Here is a 19,436-nt window from a genome sequence, read left to right as displayed (position 1 = left end):
AGCGAGCCTGTAGCGTGCAGTGAACACACAGCCTGGATGGGCTTATCAGAGCTGGGGAAAGTCATTAACATTGCAGTGAGGTCTTTACTTTGCGCTGACTTTAATGTACACAGTTCAATCAACACATTATGTGGCATTCTGATTACCAGTCTGATCTGCTGGCTGCACAGCTAGCTAATGGAAAACAGATCAGCATGCTAACTAACTGGAAAGGGGAGGGAGGCTCATCACCTTTCTGTTCACAACCACAATGGGCCTGTGTTTGCTTTAGTGCTGCACTAGGAATAAAATGTGATCGTGCCGTACACGGTCATTTGCTAAGTCTGGTCTTGTCACGATTTTCGCCGAAGTCGGTCCCTCTCCTTGTTCGGGTGGTGTTCGGCGGTCGAAGTCACCAGCCTTCTAGCCATCACTGATCCATTTTTCATTTCCCATTGGTTTTGTCTTGTCTTCCTTCACACCTGGTTCTATAATCCCATCAATTACATGTTGTGTATTTAACCCTTTGTTTCCCCTCATGTCCTTGTCGGAGATTGTTTGCTTGTATGTGATGGTCATGTGTTATGTTGGTGTGTGACGGATTTTGTACCCACTTTTGTTATTTTGTACATTTTGGTTTTTGGAGTTTTGTCAGTATTTATTATACAACTCCGTTTTTACCAAGTTCGTTCTCCTACGCCTGACTTCACTGCCACCAACACGCACCCATTACAGGTCTGTTAGTGCTGCAGGTATCAAATCAGTATTTTTTTATTTTTTTATTTATTTATTAGGACCCCCCCATTAGCTGACGCCAGTAGCGACAGCTAGTCTTACTGGGGTCCGACACATAACGGAAAATACATTAAAGACAAAATACATTAAAATGTACATACATAGAAAGAAATTAATGTGTGTGTGTGTGTGTGTGTGTGTGTGTGTGTGTGTGTGTGTGTGTGTGTGTGTGTGTGTGTGTGTATGTGTGTGTATGTGTGTGTGTGTCATCAGTTACACAAAAACACAAACATACTGTATGTATCCTCAACACATTCTACACACAAATGACACTCCCATATTTTAAGAAGACTTCACTGCAAAGGTGAGCCATTCATACTCTGATTAGTGTGCTTTGTGAGATCTCTGACCTTGGGTTCGGTGTGTATTGTGAGGACTCCAGCATTGTATTCAGTAACTATTGTAAGGAATCTGTACCTCTGTTCAGAGTGGTGGATGGAGAGGATGACCCCAGAGTTGAGGTGCTCCTGTTTCAGGGTGACCAGCACGGTGAACTCAGTCCGGCCCCTCAACTTCTGGAGCATCCGCGCAGACACATCCTCAGGGGCCTTCACCTCCCTGGACGAACCTGGGAAAAGAACAAGTGGCAGTTTGATAATTAAAAAGACAATATTGTAGTAGCACTTGAGAATTCAAATACATTAGCATTATTAATTTACGCATTTCATTTCCATATGTTTCCATTCATTAGAGGTTATCTATCATTGTTGCAGATTGGTTATCCTTGATATTATTACCTCATTGCATGTTACATACAGATGCAGGAACTTAATTTGACCAGTATCTCCCACAGCAGGAAAATTATTCTGCAGCAACCGGAAATGTGAATTATTGTGTGGATTATAATTAATGAACATTTTTGGAGGGGTTGATACATGTTTCGTTAGGGCAGATCAATTCTGAAAGTGGAAATTACAAACTTTAGAAGCCTTTTTAAACCGTGAATACATTATAAGTTTGCATTTCCTGCTGTGCAGGACATTTCCTGCAACAACATGGTGACCAGATTAAGATCCTACATCTGAGCAAAGAATGTTCATGATAGCTCAACCGTAATGCTATCTCAGATATGTCTATTATTTCTGGCATAATGTGTATTAATGACAGGGAGACCAGTGTTACTCTGTCACTGAAACTTTACAGCTTCGGAGCTGCACCTTTGGATTGCAGCTTCATCTGCCAGCCAAGACAAATATATATATATAACACAGAGCCGCTGCGTTCTTATTCTTCTTATTCACTTATATTGTAAGACATGGAAGTGAAGAAGAACGCAGGGGCTCTGTGTGGTGGACACATATACATACTGTATATATGTATGTGTGTATGTATGTATGTATGTATATGTATATACACATCTAACACAGAGCCGCTGCGTTCTTCTTCTTCTTCACTTCCATGTCTTTCTATCGATTTGTCTCGGCTGGCAGATAAAGCTGAAACCCGAAGGTGGAGCTCTGAAGCTGCCTGTCGGAGATTGATCAGAGGTTTTGCGGAGCTGAAATAGCCAGCTGTGTTCTGCTGTAATTTCAAGAGTGGATTGTTTCTTTTGCCTGTCTGTACCAACAATTGAGACATCGTGAATTGTTTGTGGTTTGTTTAATTTTCCTGCATCCTACTGTCTTTATGTAAAGTTTCAGTGACAGAGTAACACCGGTCTCCCTGTCATTAATACACATTATGCCAGAAATAATGGATATATCTGAGATAGCATTACGGTTGAGCAAACATGAACATTCTTTGCTCAGATGTAACTTCTTCGAGATAGGGGGCGCTCTTTTAATTTTTGGATAAAAAACGCTCCCGTTTTAAACAAGATATTTTGTCACGAAAAGATGCTCGACTATGCATGTAACTGACAGCTTTGGAAAGAAAAAACTCTGACATTTCCAAAACTGCAAAGATATTATCTGTGAGTGCCCCAGAACTAATGCTACAGGCGAAACCAAGATGAAGTTTCATACAGGAAATGCCCCAGATTCTGAAGGCGCTGTGTTCCAATGTTTCCTTATATGGCTGTGAATGCGCCAGGAATGAGCCTGCCCTTTCTGTCGTTTCCCCAAGGTGTCTGCAGCATTGTGACGTATTTGTAGGCATATCATTGGAAGATTGACCATAAGAGACTACATTTACCAGGTGTCTGCCCGGTGTCCTGCGTCGAAATTATTGCGTAATCTCCAGGTCCATGCGCGTTCCATTTCTTCAGAGGATAAACTAAACTGCCACGAATGACTTATCATCGAATAGATATGTGAAAAACACCTTGAGGATTGATTCTAAACAATGTTTGCCATGTTTCTGTCGATATTATGGAGTTAATTTGGAAAAAAGTTCGCGTTTTAATGACTTAATTTTCGGGGTTTTTCTTACCCAAACGTGATGAAGAAAATGGAGCGATTTGTCTACACAAATAATCTTTTTGTAAAAACTGAACATTTGCTATCTAACTGAGTCTCCTCTTTGAAAACATCTGAAGTTCTTCAAAAAAAAAAGATTTTATTTGAATGCTTTTCTTGTTTTTGTGAAAATGTTGCATGCTGAATGCCAGGCTAAATCCTATGCTAGGCTATCAGTACTGTTACACAAATGCTTGTTTAGCTATGGTTCAAAAGCATATTTTGAAAATCTGAGATGACAGTGTTGTTAACAAAAGGCTAAGCTTGAGAGCTAATATATTTATTTCATTTCATTTGCGATTTTCATGAATAGTTAACGTTGCGTTATGCTAATGAGCTTGCCTAGAGAATTACACTCCTGGATACAGGTTTTTTTCGTAGCCAAACGTGATGAACAAAACGGAGCGATTTTTCCTACACAAATAATATTTTTGTAAAAACTGAACATTTGCTATCTAACCGAGAGTCTCCTCATTGAAAACATCTGAAGTTCTTCAAAGGTAAATGATTTTATTTGAATGCTTTTCTTGTTTTTGTGAAAATGTTGCATGCTGAATGCTAGGCTAGGCTATCAATACTCTTACACAAATGCTTGTTTAGCTATGGTTCAAAAGCATATTTTGAAAATCTGAGATGACAGTGTTGTTATTAACAAAAGGCTAAGCTTGAGAGCAAATATATTTATTTCATTTAATTTGCGATTTTCATGAATAGTTAACGTTGCGTTATGGTAATGAGCTTGAGGCTGTATTCACGATCCCGGATCCGGGAGGGCTAGAATCAAGAGTTTTAATCTGGTCACCCTGTTGTTGAAGGAAATGTCCTGTGAAATGCAAAATTATATATATATACACTGCATGACCAAGAGTATGTGGACACCTGGTTGTCAAATATCTCATTCCAAAATCACAGGCATTAATATGGAGTTGGTCCTCCTTTGCTGCTATAACAGCCTCCACTCTTCTGGGAAGGCTTTCCACTAGATGTTGGAACATTGCTGCGGGGACTTGCTGCGGGCACTGATGTTGGGTGATTAGGCCTGGCTTGCAGTCGGCGTCCCAATTCATCCCAAATGTGTTTTATGGGGTTGAGGTCAGAGCTCTGCACAGGCCAGTCAAGTTCTTCTACACCGATCTCAACAAACCATTTCTGTACGGACCTCGCTTTTTGCACAGGGGCATTGTCATACTGAAACAGGTAAGGGCCTTCCCTAAACTGTTGCCACATTTGGAAGCCCAAAATCGTCTAGAATGTCATTGTATGCTGTAGCGTTAAGATTTCCCTTCACTGGAATTAAGGGGCCTAGCCCAAACCATGAAAACAGCCCCAGACCATTATTCCTCCTCCACCAAACTTTACAGTCGGCACTAAGAATTGGGGCGGGTAGCGTTCTCCTTCACCAGATGGTGAAGTGTGATTCGTCACTCCAGAGAACGTGTTTCTACTGCAACAGAATCCAATGGCTGCAAGCTTTACACCACTCCAGCAGACGCTTGGCATTGTGCATGGTGATCTGCATGGCTACCGCAGTATTCTGCAGCAAAATGCCATCCCATCTGGTTTACACTTAGTGGGACTATCATTTGTTTTTCAACAGGACAATGACCCAACACACCTCCAGGCTGTGTAAGGGCTATTTGACCAAGAAGGAGAGTGATGGAGTGCTGCATCAGATGACCTTGCCTCCACAATCACCCAACCTCAACCCAATTGAGATGATTTGGGATGAGTTGGACCGCAGAGTGAAGAAAAAGCAGCCATCAAGTGCTTAACATATGTGGGAACTCCTTCAAGACTGTTGGAAAAGCATTCCAGGTGAAGTTGGTTGAGAGAATGCCAAGAGTCTGCAAAGCTGTCATGAAGGCAAAGGGTAGCTACTTTGAAGAATCTAAATCTAAAATCAATTTTGATTTGTTTAACAATTATTTGCTTACTACATGATTCCATATGTGTTATTTCATAGTTTTGATGTATGCACTATTTTTTGACAATGTAGAAAATAGTAAAAATAAACCCTTGAATGAGTAAGTGTGTCCAAACTTTTGACTGGTACTGTATATATACAGTATATTACATATTATTTTCAGATCTCTGTGTAGCCTAGCTAGTCTTCTGTAGCCAGTCTTCAGTTCTCCAGTCCCACCAGTGTGCCACCCTCTCCCCTGACTCTCCCCAAACGTCTATGCTACTTTAATGGAAGCATCAATAAATGATGACATTTCTCAGAAGCGATCACATCAAAGGGTTCACTCCCAGCCAGGGGACGCATGCAGGATGGCATTCTTTAGCACTATGGGAAGCTAAGCTAGCATCGCTGCCTCTCCTCAGCGCATAAACATTTAACTTCCAGCTGGTGGGAGTAGACAATTAACACAATGCAATCTGCAAACACTACCAAGGCCACGATGAAGCCTGGCACTGTGCAGGGAGAGCATGTAGAGTAGTCGACGATGCGTGTGATAGGAGACAAGCACGTTATACAGTCTTCAGGGAAGGAGTGTAACGTGTGCTGCTAGCATTAGCATCTGTCGGATGCTGGCTAGGCTACTCCATGGGGAGGCCATGTTTTGAGTCGTTTCTGTCAACAACAAAAAAGGTTGTCTGGTTTTTAGGTCCACTAGACAGATGCAATGCTAGACTGCGTCCTCTCACCACAGCTGGTGTCATTAAAGTGTCATTGGCTGAGGTGGGACAGATGCAACGGTGACATGTACCAGATTAGTCTGCCCAGCAGTAACCTGATGGTAGCAACAGAAAGCCTCTGAATGAATAATTAAATCTAAGTGGCCACTCTTCATAATAATGTAGGACATTGGGGGAAATTATTAATGCTTTGAGGTGTCTTAGTGGACTACCTCATTGAATCGTAATTACAGATCAAATAGGGTGACGCATAATGGTTTAGTGACTTTTCCCTACAACAGAAATACAATGAGCCATTTGTCAGACTTGAAAAACAAAACTGAACCCAAGCAAAAGGCTCTGGCCCGCAGATGGTACAGTGCTGTGCTTGTCAGTCACGTGCCAGACCTCAGCATGGCGGGTGTGACAGACCAAGACAAGGGTACCACACTGATATCTCAATCCCAGGCACAATGGAGGGGCAGAATGAAGGTGAGGTTGGGGACAGTTTGGGCCGAGGGACTGAGCCCGGGGTTCCACAGCAAGCCAACAGCCTGTGATCTGGTGGTAACCTCTCCTCTTCAGAACACATCCTGCTTCCCCATGGGGAGTGGGGAGTGTCAAATGGGGGGAGGGACTGGTTGGGTAGGATGGGGTAGGGTGTGGCTTTAGGGAGCTAGATGGACCCCTCTCTCAGACTTACTGATGAGCACGGCTGTGTTTGGAGACGCCCGCATCAAAAGCATAGAGATAGGACCTCTGCGTCGGTACTGCTCACTCAGGGCATAAGATTAGCCCCAGACAGTACCCTACCAGTAACCCTCCCAAAAACCCTCTACATGAAAGAGGAGTGGATGAAAGGGCCAGATTCCCCCGCTCTCTGCCAAATCAATACCCTAGGCCCCATCCCCATGCACTGCACTGCAAGGCAGGAGCCATCAGAAGCCATCAGTCGATTAGGTATTGGCAGGCGCCTGCATGGGGCGACCACCTGCTTTTAATGACCACTCTAACATGGACAAAACAGATATTAAGTAGCCTGGAAAGGAACATCCATGTCATAACTTATCTCACATCGGCATCGCTTTCAATGCTATCATTGAACTAACAGACACAGATGAATTAAGGGGGAAAAACACTCATTTTCAGGCATCAAGAAATGCATTGACAGAGTGAGATGTTCAAAGCATCAGGCTCAGAGAGGGTTCCTGGAAAGCAGAGCTTTGTGGTAGCCTAGCCAGCACACTAATCTTATCTGCAGAATGTATACAGCTTTAATGGTTTCACACCAGGTGATTGACTCTAATCTGTAACTGAGTAATGCTACTTTTTTCTATCAGTCTGAACTCCAAGTTTGTGCACAACGGTGAATGCTCCCCTCCAATTGTATAAGAAATATTATTATTATGAGGCTAATCAAATCCCATTTTATTCGTCACATACTTCGTATGACTAATGATAACTCGGCTATATACACAGGGTACCTGTACTGAGTCGATCTCCGATCTACAGGGATGCGTGAGGTTGATACATACATATAGCCAGGGGTAAAGTGACTAGGCAACAGGACAGATAATAAGTAGTAGCAGCAGCATATGTGATGAGTCAAAAGAGTTAGTGCAAAAAGGGTCAACGCAGATAGTCCGGGTAGCTATTTGGTTAACTATTTAGAAACATATGGGGGTAATGCCAATCTAATCAATGGTTCATAGGTTTACCATTTGGAACAGGTGCCTTTAGAGCTCCAAACCTGGCCTAACTATCACACAATCCTTTCACACTGCTCCCATATCTTCCAGTATTTTCAGAATTAACTCCTACGCCGTACACATGTACACCGTACACTGTGACTCCTTAAGTGTACACTGTACAGGGATGTAAACAGCCTCTCAAGGACAAGATTCATTCACTGGGTAACATCTATAGATTACATAGATCATATAGATATTTATTTTTTTATCATTCCGTAAGAGTTGCGCGGGCCCTAATTTACAATGATGAAGATGCATGACTTGACCCAAAACAGAGGCCAACAATAATAGCAAGTTAAAGATCACAGCTACGGATGCACGATATATCGGAGAGCATATCGGAATCGGACGATATTAGCTAAAAATGCCGGCATCGGCCCAATGTCTAATTTAACGCTGATGTGCAAAACTGTCAAAGCTGACGTGCATACCTATATAACGTAGGTAGATGACGTGCATACCTATATAACGTAGGTAGATGACGTACATACATATATAACGTAGGTAGATGACGTGCATACCTATATAACGTAGGTAGATGACGTGCATACCTATATAACGTAGGTAGATGACGTGCATACCTATATAACGTAGGTAGATGACGTGCATACCTATATAACGTAGGTAGATGACGTAACGATGCCACAAAAAATACAGCGCTACACAGAACAAAAGCAGAAAAATATTAAGCGCACACTTCCAACAACTAAACCAGTTCAAGTTTAGCAGTCATTTGAAAGAGTAAGAACATTTCAGCGAGACAACTCAAAGGTAAAATCCATTAATGCCAAGATAATGGCATTCATTGCCCTTTACAATCAACTGTCCTCTGTCGTGGATGATGTTGGCTTTCGCCGACTGGTTGAGCCCCGGTATACACTATTTTTCAGATGTTGCCCTACCGGAGTTACACAGTATTGTTGAAATGTACATCTATGAGCCACTTGCTATGGGTGTTACTGCTATTAGCTTCACGACTGACATTTTGAACAGCGATGTCAGCCCCATGAGCATGCCGAGTCTGACAGCACAGTGGGTGGACGAGGATTTCGTACTGAGGAAAGATGTATTGCATGCTCAGGAATGTGCTGGTTCTCATACCGCTGCTACCATTTCAATGGCAATTGAGAACATGTTAGAAACTTGGCTTGGAAACATGAACACACTCCTAGCGCCATTCGAACAACAGATTCGAGAAATAAGTTAATCAACTGCAACTGTAGCAGATGTGATACCCTCTGTCATGGTATTGAAACGCCTGCTCAACAAAACTGCTGACAGAGACCGTGGGTTTAAAACTTACAAAAGTACTCGAGGCTGTGAACAAGCAATTTGGTGGCATTCTCTCTGAGCCTCTTTACTGTGTCGCCACCATGCTTAATCCTAGGTACGAGGACCACTACTTCGATGCAGACAAGAAACAGGGTTTACGTGAAATGTTACATACACAGCTGGAAAAGATGAAAATGGACACAGAGACTGTGCTCACCGAGGAAGAGAGGCCACGGTTGAAACTTCACTGCTTGACATGTATGATGAAATCCTGGTTGAGAATTAAACGACTGAACAAATGAACAACCAAACTTCACAGCAAGTAAGTGAAAGAAGTAGGTTTTGATTATGTTTTACTGGTAATGGGGACATATGTGAACGCCAACAAAATAACATTTTGGTCAGTGGTGTGTGTGTAACCTTTAACTAGGCAAGTCAGTTAAGAACAAATTCTTATTTACAATGACGGACTCCCCCGGGCCAAACACGGACGATGCTGGGCCAATTGTGCGCCGCCCTATGGGACTCCCAATCACGGCCGGATGTGATACAACGAGGATTCGAACCAGGGATTGTAGTGATGCTTCTTGCACTGAGATGCAGTGCCGTAGACCGCTGCATCCATGTGTGTGTGTTAACTATTTAATTGTACTAGAATGCTTAAAAAGACGCTAAATGTTAAATATCGGTTATCGGAATTGTGTTTTTTTGGCAAGAAAAGTATTGGATATCGGTATCGGCCAAAAATGTCAAATCGGTGCATCACTAATCACAGCGATGTTTTGATCTAAATAATGAGGATAGTGTTAACTTTATCAAGTGGACTACTGGAACAAAATAGCACTGGCCACGTATTTAAAACAACTCCTCTCTAACTTTTCACAAATGTGCAATCTCTTCAGCTCTCAAAATTTAACCATGCATAAAATATGTTTAGCACAGAATGACCAAGTGGGACCAGTCAGTACAAACATCTAAAACAAAGATCCCCAAACAAAGAGAACAAATAAGGAAATATACCACAGATAAAGATATAGCAGATAAATACATTCCTGCCTCACTCAACATTGCGTAACACCGCCAGTTAGAAAATGACATAGAATTTTCCCCAAACACTCTTTGTTTTAAACATTGGAGGTGAGGCTGAGGTATCTGCGTGGGAGGGTTGGACCCGAGAACGTCTCTTTTGGGAGATAACAGTAATGATAAACTCAACAGCAACTCCAAACCCTCCATTACCCCCCTTTGGCTAGCAAGCTTCTAACTGAATGATCCAATACCAGAGCCGACTCCGGCCGGCTAAGGCAATCTGCATTCGGAAGATGGTCTATCCCTCTACTGTGTGTCCGCTCTACTGGAACAAACACTAAACTGAGCCAAGGGCACCTCCAGGACTGCTGGGGCAGCACTGTCTCCAAAACTCTCTGATCGACTCTGCACTGCCGTCAGTCCACCAGCCACTGACTGTCTGACATTCAGAGTCTTTGAGCTGGTGTCAGCCAGCCACCAGTCCTTTATCTATGTAAATGTATGGTGTATGGTGGCCCGGAGGTGACAGAAATAACCCCCAACCACCATCAGCACTTCTGGAACAAAGGATCAGATTGGCTTGACAGGGCTAAAAACACCTTGATTTGTGGGCCAAGTTACTGTCACAAGTCCTTCCACATAGAAACAGTCAGATGCGAATGCTGTGTTTCTGCCGGAATAGCTTTAGTAGCTGTCTGTAGCCCCAGAGGTTAGACTATTAGATGCCTCCTGTTTGGTTGGTAGACACACACACACACACACAGAGAGAGAGACAAAGACACACACAGGGAGTGCTGCTCTATAATAAATGAGTCTCTTCCATCCCACAACAACTAATGCCCCTCTGACACAGCTCTGGCTGGTGACACAAATGCATCACACGGCACGCAGGGCTCTGGGTTCACGCGTATGCAGCATTGTGGATAGGACATCGCTCGCTGACCACTTACTGTCGTGACCATGGCAGGCTGCTTTTCCAGCATCAGTTACTGTAGTAAGACTGTGTCCAATAGGAGTTCAGTGCTGTTTGTGGGTGTGCTTCGTATGTACCACAGAGGGATCTACTCTGAACCCTATTTTAATCATGAAGATGTCTTGTTTGCAACCAAAACATGAACAAAGTTCCTTCTGCAGGGTGCCACCTGCCCCAATTAGGTGCGACTGATATAGCCAGGGGCATTCCTTCCTCCAGCTTTACCATACCAGTCCCTGAGGCATGCCTCTCTATCTGAATTGCGCTTTGCTGTACTGCTGACATATACCTTCAAAGACGATCCGCTGCAGGGGGGGGTCGTTCTAAAATGCAATCCCATCCTCCCTCTCTCTCTCTCTCTCTCTCTCTCACACATACACACGTGCATGCAAGCTAGCACACACACATTCCCTACCTTCCTCCCCTCCTTTACCACCTCCAGAATCCTCTCTTCTCCTCGCCTTCGCCCACCTCCTAGAGATACCAGCCATCCCCATGGGCAGGCAGGCAGAGAAACAGGCAGCCACAGCCCTGTATACATTCAGATTGGTTTCTAATGAGCGTAGGAATGACCCCATGCAGCCATGTTAGCCGAGCCAGAGCAACACATCTGGATTACAGTCTATCAGCCCCAATCAGACAGACAGCTCTATATCCAGTGAATACACTACAGAGGCCAGAAGGTTTGGCTGCTGCTCCGCACCGCGCCTCCACCCAGCATCACTTACTTAACAGAGACATCCTAAATGAATGATGTCAGCAGGCAGAAGCAGCCATAAATAACGCAGCGCTTTCCTTTCTGCTGGGTGGGTAATTGAATGTGCTTAAACTCTGCTCAAAGGTAATCCAGAGAAATAAGGGCTGTATTGACAGAGGCACACTGAAGAATGTACAGGGGTGTCTGAGTCATGTTTCCATTTTGTGACACCAAGTAGAGGATGGGACGTTATAAAGAGGAGAAGGGGCTCTAGCTGCAGACATTGATGCACTGTGCATAAATGTGCTGGCAGGGTCATGGTTAGAAGGGATACAGCTAATTAACCCGTTTCCTAACCTTAACCTAATTCTCCTAACCTGCTACGTTAATTCTCCTAACATGATGAATACGTTATCCTAACCTGCTACAAAAAGTCAAATCTGATGTGAATTTGACAAAAGCTGGATCCCTTTTAGCCATGACCTGTTGGGCAGGGCTACAGAGCAGTAGATTTAAATGAGAGGATAGACATGAGGTATGTGTAGTAGAAGGATTTGGAAATGAGGTATTCCTATAACATCAATGTTCATCCTTTTAGTATTGGATGATATGCTATAAGATGCCGAAGGTTCCTTTTGAAGGCATGACTCCACATTTTGTAGACATTGATCTGGATGCATAGAGCTTTATCTGTTCATGTGTACGTACGTACGGGTTGATATTCTTCTCCAGAGAACTTTACCATGGAAACACCTATGGGTGAATCCATTTGAATTCAATCATTTTTTTGACAGCATTCCTTTTGATTTAAGGAATTCTTTCCATGTATGTTTACACATGGTAGAAGTGGCCAGAAAGGGACCTTTTGGAGCTGAATGCCAAAACCTTCAGAAGATAAAGGTGTTCAATGTTGACCCATTATGCATTCCCCACCATCCATGTTTTTGCCACTGGAAAATATAAACGGATGAGTTCGATGTCATTTAAAAGCTTTTTAAAAAGTGTTGTCAAACAATTTGATTATTTCTTGAAAAAAAAAGTAAAAAAATAAATAAAAATAAACATTTAATGTCATTTATCTAAAAACACGTAAACTCTGATTTTGTTGTTGTTGTAGCTTCGACCCTATTTCACATCATCAGAGGTTTCTGTGTTGTGCCCGCCATCAGCTGAGACACAACATGCTCTTGAATACAGGTTGGGTGTCATTTCAATCATAGAAACATATTTCACCTATCCCTTCAGACTACTGCAATTTAGCTGGTACACCATTGAAATGTAAATTTGACTGAAATTGTACTGTAACTTCTAATTACGACCACAAATATGACAGCAAATGATCTATTGGGGGATAATAATGACAGTATAATTTAAAACAACAGATATTCCCATTCAAGTCAACATTCTCTGACGTGTGGATCTACAATCATCTTTGTGGTACCACTTGAAAATTGACATTTCAAATGTATTCCCATTTTAGTACATATATCAGCCAAAACATGACACCCACCCTTTACTGAAGAGCATGTTTTGTCTCAACCGGGGGCAGACACAACACAAACACCTTACATTATGTAGAACAGGGGCTAAGCTACAACATACGTGAATATGACAACAATGGGAGTTTGTGCGTTTTTAGATAATTAGCAACAACACCCCGGGTGGGTCAAAAAATGGGTCAAATTCGTGTACCTTTACATCTTAACTGCTTTGGCATTCAGGTCCAAAAAGTCACTTTCTTAGCACTTCTACAATGGCCAAATGGGTATGGAAGGTTTTGTTCGAAACAAAATAGGTGCTGTCAAAAAGTGATTGAATTCAGATGGATTTACCCTCATTTAAAATTATGTATTATTTAGTGCTATTTTAAAAGGTGCGAGGGCAGAGCAGTCAAACCTACAACTAGAGCGCAACACCAGCAGAACTCCTGTGACAAATGGCATTTCTCTGTCCAATACACCACCACTTTGCCAGTCAGATGATCAAGACTAGCATGTTAAAACGTGGAGATTGCTTCTAGTGATATTCTTACTAATGGCTCCTATCTCTGACAAACTAATACAGGTTCAGACTAGACAACCCATAATCAAATATAATATAATCAAATATACTTCAGACACCGGGGGATCATTGAAGGACCAGTCTGACTAGGGTCCATAGAGCGGCCAATTCACCGTTGTCCACGCTCCATACATCTCCACGAGCCCGGGGGTGTTGTTGCTGACTAATCTCATTATGCCGTCTTTCCATCATTATTTGCATGTCTGTGTCTGCCCCGATCTGTGTCACCCCCCCCCACCTCTCTCTCTCTCTCCATTATGGGAACCATTGCCTTTGTTATGGGCAGGTGGCATCCTGGGCCCCTGGCCTGACTCAAAGAGAAAATGACAACACAACGCTACTGTATGTCAAAAGAGATGGTTGTGCAAACAGGTTGTATTGTGGAGAAGATGCATAAATTGAATGGTTTCATTTTTTTGTGAGAGCTTCTGAGAGCATCAACGCCCATTTACCATTAGTCAATCTAATATTATATAGTACAAAACAAGTGTTTTCCCTTACCATGTTTGATGAGTTTGCACTTCATTCTTATGAAGAAAAAACTGCAAAAACAATCATTGTTGCCCTGTCTCCTTCAGCCCAACACAGCATATTGGATGTCTTTATAGCAGCATCTTACCTTGAAAGTGGAACGCCCGAGACTCGCTGTGAAAGCCCTGGACTTGAGTAACTCCATCAAAACCCTCTCCAAGCGTCAATTCATCGAACACGTTGATGCGTAGAGCAGGATCAACCCCGAAACCTAAAACTTATTGATAGAAAAACAAAACACAATAGGCTACGCATGAAGGACAAAATTCATACCATATTCCGTGACCTGTCCTGAAAGGTTATTGATGCTGGGTAGATGCGCATCTAAGTGGTCAGAAATATATCTGACATTTACAACTGCAATTTTTAATAATAGCTGAAAGTGGATCGGAGAAATAGTAAATTACACGACAATGACAACCCAGTTAGATGATAGCCTACAATCATGTATGTTATAAAGTGGGTGTCTCAAGTCGTTGGCATTAATTAGCTACGAGACATTATGATCAATGGCAAATGTGTGTCCTACCTGAGGTGACGCAGAATAAACCGAGGACAAGAAATAGTTTTAATCCCATTGTGAATCAAAATTAGTCCATGTTTTGTCCACTTCCAAGAGGCAGTACTGTTCAATCCAACGATGTCACAACAGCTCAGTAGCCTTTTACAAATCCCACATTTGTGATAACCGGATCACCAAGAGATATTATTCCATTCAGTGCGAGCTACCTTATACAGGTATGTTATACTACTGGCATCGGTCAATCGGCGACACAGGTGGGTAGGCAATAGAGGTTTTAACAAAGCAATCTTCCCAGTCCCTGAAACGCTCCTCCGTTCAGCAGTCTGCACGAGTGCGACAGAGCAGAGGAGAGGAGAGAGACGGTACCCGCTTTCAGGGTGTGAAAGAAAGCAGAACGAAGCGAATGGATCAATAAACCCCCTTGTGGTCTTGGTTGAAAATGCCTTGATAATCCCAAACGCGCACTGAAATACTGTAGTCGTTATTCACAGTATACAAAACATTAACAAGAACACCAAACAAACACTGTATAGCCTCAAAACATAGTTAAATCTATCATTTTTATATCATGGATGGTTGGTCCTTGTATCTAATGTACTATGACTTTGATTGTGGGTACATTTCTCCAGCCCTATACCTCAGTTTTTTACCAAACAAAGTGGTGTGCCGTCGCCTTGTTATGGTTTCAACTGCGGATAGACCCTTTAATGACAGGGATACTTGTTGTGTGTGTTGATTCCTCCATCAATCCACTCAAACCTTATTTTCCCAAATTACTGTAGTTTCTCGCATGTGACCCATCATCGTGTGGAGAAGTGGAATGCTCGGCTCTGACAGGAATCTGTTGTTAATTTTCATAGACAACCACAGATGCTTTGTGTTCCACAAATGTGTTGATACCACTTAGCTCTTTCTCCTCCATGGGAGCATTCGCAATATGAAACACTTAGTATACAGAGAGCTATGCCAGTGAATACAGTGCCTTGCAAAAGTATTCCGACTCTGGATTTCTTCACATTTTATTGTGTTACAAAGTGGGATTAAATGGATTTAATTGTCATTTGTTTCTTAACAATAGACACAACAAACTCTAATGTGAAAGTGGAATATGTTTTCCATGAAAAATAAAAGCTGAAAAAAACAGAAGTATTCAGCCCCTTTGTTTAGGAAATACTAAATTAGTTCAGGAGTACATTTTGGCTTAACAAATGACATACAAAGTTACATGGACTCACTCTGTGTGAAATAATAGGGGTTGACATTATTTTTAAATTAATAACTCTCCCTCTGTCCCCCTTGTATACTACATCTGTAAGATCCCTCAGTCATCAAGTATTGAATTTCAAGCACAGATTCAAACAGCCTCATAAAAAAGGTTAGTAATTGGTAGATGGGTAACAATAACAAATCAGACATTAAATATCTATTTAAACGTGGTCTAGTTAATAATTATGCCGTGCATTATGTATTAAACCACCCAGAAGCCTCAAAGATACAGTCATGCTTCTGAACTGAGCTGCAGGAGAGGAAGGAAACTTGTCAGCGATGTTACCGAGTTCAATGGCTGTGATGAGATAGAACTGTGGATGGCTCAGCAACAGTGTATTGACTCCACTATAATGACCTAAATGACAGTGAAAAGAAGAACACAAATATACAAAATATTCCAAAACATGCATCTTGTATGCAACAAGGCACTAAAGTAGTACTGCAAAAAAACATAACAAAGAAATAAAAATGTTTGACCTAAATGTAAAAGCTCTATGTTTGTGGTAAATCCAAGACATGGAGGTGGCAGCATCATCGTATGAGTAGGCTTGACAAATACTGGGGAGATTTTCAGGATAAACATTTATTTTCTTTCACTTTGACATTAGTGCAGTTTGTGTAGATTGTTGACAGAAATGTTTCAATTAAATTCCTTTTAATCCAACTTTCTAACACAATAACGTGAAAGAAATACAAGGGGGCTGAATAATTTTGCAAGGCACTGTATGTTAATTCTCCCCAAATCTGGATAAACACTGTTTGAGTTGCAAAGAATCCGAATAAACCGACTGCCAGATGGACATTAATAAAATAATTTTTTCAACAGACAGTTCTGATTCTTAAGCTATCTCAACTGCAAGACGGTTTGGCCAATCGTCGGATCTCAGTGAAAATCTCTTGGATTACTGTGTCTAGCTGGGCTGACTGGAAGAGGACAGTCACAGGATAGTGTTGCTATCCAAGAGCCAGAAGATTCTATTCTGGGGACATTCCCAAAACCAATCCCAGATCTTCCCACATGAAAGTATACTACTATGGTTAAATACTACAGTATAAATACATGTATATAATATATTCACTGTAATGTTTTTGCGTACGTCTGTAGTATTCTATGGTATTTCATTTAGTGCTTTTGCAGACTTTAATGTAGTCTTTTTGCATTTTTGACTGTAGTATACTGTAAATCAAATCAAAGTTTATTGTTTGCTTACACAGATTTGCAGATGTAGCAAAATGCTTGTGTTTCATGAAAACAGCCCCAGACCAATATTCATCCACCAAACTTTACAGTTGGCACTATGCATTGGGGCAGGTAGCATTCTCCTGGCATCTACCAAACCCAGATTCATCCTTTGGACTACCAAATGGTGAAGTGTGATTCATCACTCCAAAGAACACATTTCCACCACAGGAGGTTGGTGACACCTTAATTGGGGAGGACGGGATCTTAGTAATGGCTGCAATAGAAAAATGGAATGGTATCCAACTCATCAAAAGCATGATTTTCATGTGTTTGATACCATTCCATTCACTCCATTCCAGTCATTATACAAGCTGTCATCCCCTCAGCGGCCTCCTGTGTTTTCCACTGCTCCAATGGCGGCGAGCTTTACACCACTCCAGCCGAGGCTTGGCATTGTGTATGGGGATCTTAGGCTTGTGTGCGTCTGCTCGGCCATGGAAACCCATTTCTTGAAGCTCCTGATGAACAGTTATTGTGCTGATGTTGCTTCCAGAGGCAGTTTGGAACTTGGTATTGAGTGTTGCAACCGAGGACAGACTATTTTTTACATGCTTCAGCACTCGGCGGTCCAGTTCTGTGAGCTTGTGTGGCCTACCACTTTTGCAGCTGATCCATTGTTGTTCCTAGACGTTTCCACTTCACAATAACAGCACTTACAGTTGACCGGGGCAGCTCTAGCAGGGCAAAATTTGACAAACTAACTTGTTGGAAAGGTGAAATCCTATGACGGTGCCATGTTGAATGTCGCTGAGCTCTTCAGTAAGGCCATTCTACTGCCAATGTTTGTCTATGGAGATTGCATGGCTGTGCCCGATTTTATTCACCTATCACCTTTATACACCTGGCTGAAACAGCCAAATCCACATGCTTCTGCATATACAGTGCCTTGCGAAAGTATTCGGCCCCCCTGAACTTTGCGACCTTTTGCCACATTTCAGGCTTCAAACATAAAGATATAAAACTGTATTTTTTTGTGAAGAATCAACAACAAGTGGGACACAATCATGAAGTGGAACGACATTTATTGGATATTTCAAACTTTTTTAACAAATCAAAAACTGAAAAATTGGGCGTGCAAAATTATTCAGCCCCCTTAAGTTAATACTTTGTAGCGCCACCTTTGCTGCGATTACAGCTGTAAGTCGCTTGGGGTATGTCTCTATCAGTTTTGCACATCGAGAGACTGAAATTTTTCCCATTCCTCCTTGCAAAACAGCTTGAGCTCAGTGAGGTTGGATGGAGAGCATTTGTGAACAGCAGTTTTCAGTTCTTTCCACAGATTCTCGATTGGATTCAGGTCTGGACTTTGACTTGGCCATTCTAACACCTGGATATGTTTATTTTTGAACCGAATGGTAGATTTTAGATAGATTGTAGATTTTGCTTTATGTTTTGGATCATTGTCTTGTTGGAAGACAAATCTCCGTCCCAGTCTCAGGTCTTTTGCAGACTCCATCAGGTTTTCTTCCAGAATGGTCCTGTATTTGGCTCCATCCATCTTCCCATCAATTTTAACCATCTTCCCTGTCCCTGCTGAAGAAAAGCAGGCCCAAACCATGATGCTGCCACCACCATGTTTGACAGTGGGGATGGTGTGTTCAGGGTGATGAGCTGTGTTGCTTTTACGCCAAACATAACGTTGAAAGCTGAAATCTCTTCAGATTACCTCAACAAGTTGACAACTAGAATGCCAAAGGTCTGCAAGGCTGTAATTGTGGCAAATTGAGGATTCTTTGGCAAAAGCCAAGTTTGAAGGACAATTATTATTTCAATTAAAAATGATTTATAACCTTGTCAATGTCTTGACTATGTTTCCTATACATTTTGCAACACATTTCATGTATGTTTTCATGGAAAACAAGGACATATTTCTAAGTGACCCCAAACTTTGAATGGTAGTGTATACAGTATATGTATATATATATACAGTACCTGTCAAAAGTTTGGACACACCTACTCATTCAAGGGTTTTTCTTTATTTTTAATATTTCTACATTGTAGAATAATAGTGAAGACATCAAAACTATGAAATAACACATGGAATCATGTAGTAACCAAAAAAGTGTTAAACAAATCCAAATATATTTTATATTTGATATTCTTCAAAGTAGCCTTCTAAATAAATCACAGACAGTGTCACCAGCAATATTACTGCACGTTTTCTACCAGAAGGTATAACCCCCTCACTCTTAATCGTATTAAATCTTATTAAATAATACCAGCAGAGCATGTATGACCTCATCAGGTAGATGATTAAACATTCCATAGCACAATTGATCATGACCTGGGGCTGTA

At 41.8% G+C, this 19,436-nt stretch overlaps 1 protein-coding gene across 1 annotated transcript in view; it reads right to left on the bottom strand.

Annotated features, from left to right (window-relative positions):
* nell2a (neural EGFL like 2a) overlaps window positions 1–14,999 on the bottom strand; it is a 100,127-nt gene extending 85,128 nt beyond the window's left edge. The window contains exons 1-3 of the mRNA XM_024379175.2: window positions 14,636–14,999; window positions 14,195–14,323; window positions 1,192–1,342 (exon numbers count right to left, since the gene is read on the bottom strand). Coding sequence (XP_024234943.1) covers window positions 1,192–1,342; window positions 14,195–14,323; window positions 14,636–14,684 — 329 coding nt within the window. The 5' untranslated portion in view covers window positions 14,685–14,999. The remainder of the gene's footprint in view (window positions 1–1,191; window positions 1,343–14,194; window positions 14,324–14,635) is intronic.
* Window positions 15,000–19,436: the final 4,437 nt, after the last annotated feature.

This window comes from Oncorhynchus tshawytscha, linkage group LG19 (genome assembly GCF_018296145.1).
Source record: "Oncorhynchus tshawytscha isolate Ot180627B linkage group LG19, Otsh_v2.0, whole genome shotgun sequence".
In the NCBI taxonomy this organism is placed as follows: Eukaryota; Metazoa; Chordata; class Actinopteri; order Salmoniformes; family Salmonidae; genus Oncorhynchus; species Oncorhynchus tshawytscha.
Note: the sequence above shows the minus strand (reverse complement) of the source record. Positions and strands in the feature narration are given on the sequence as shown.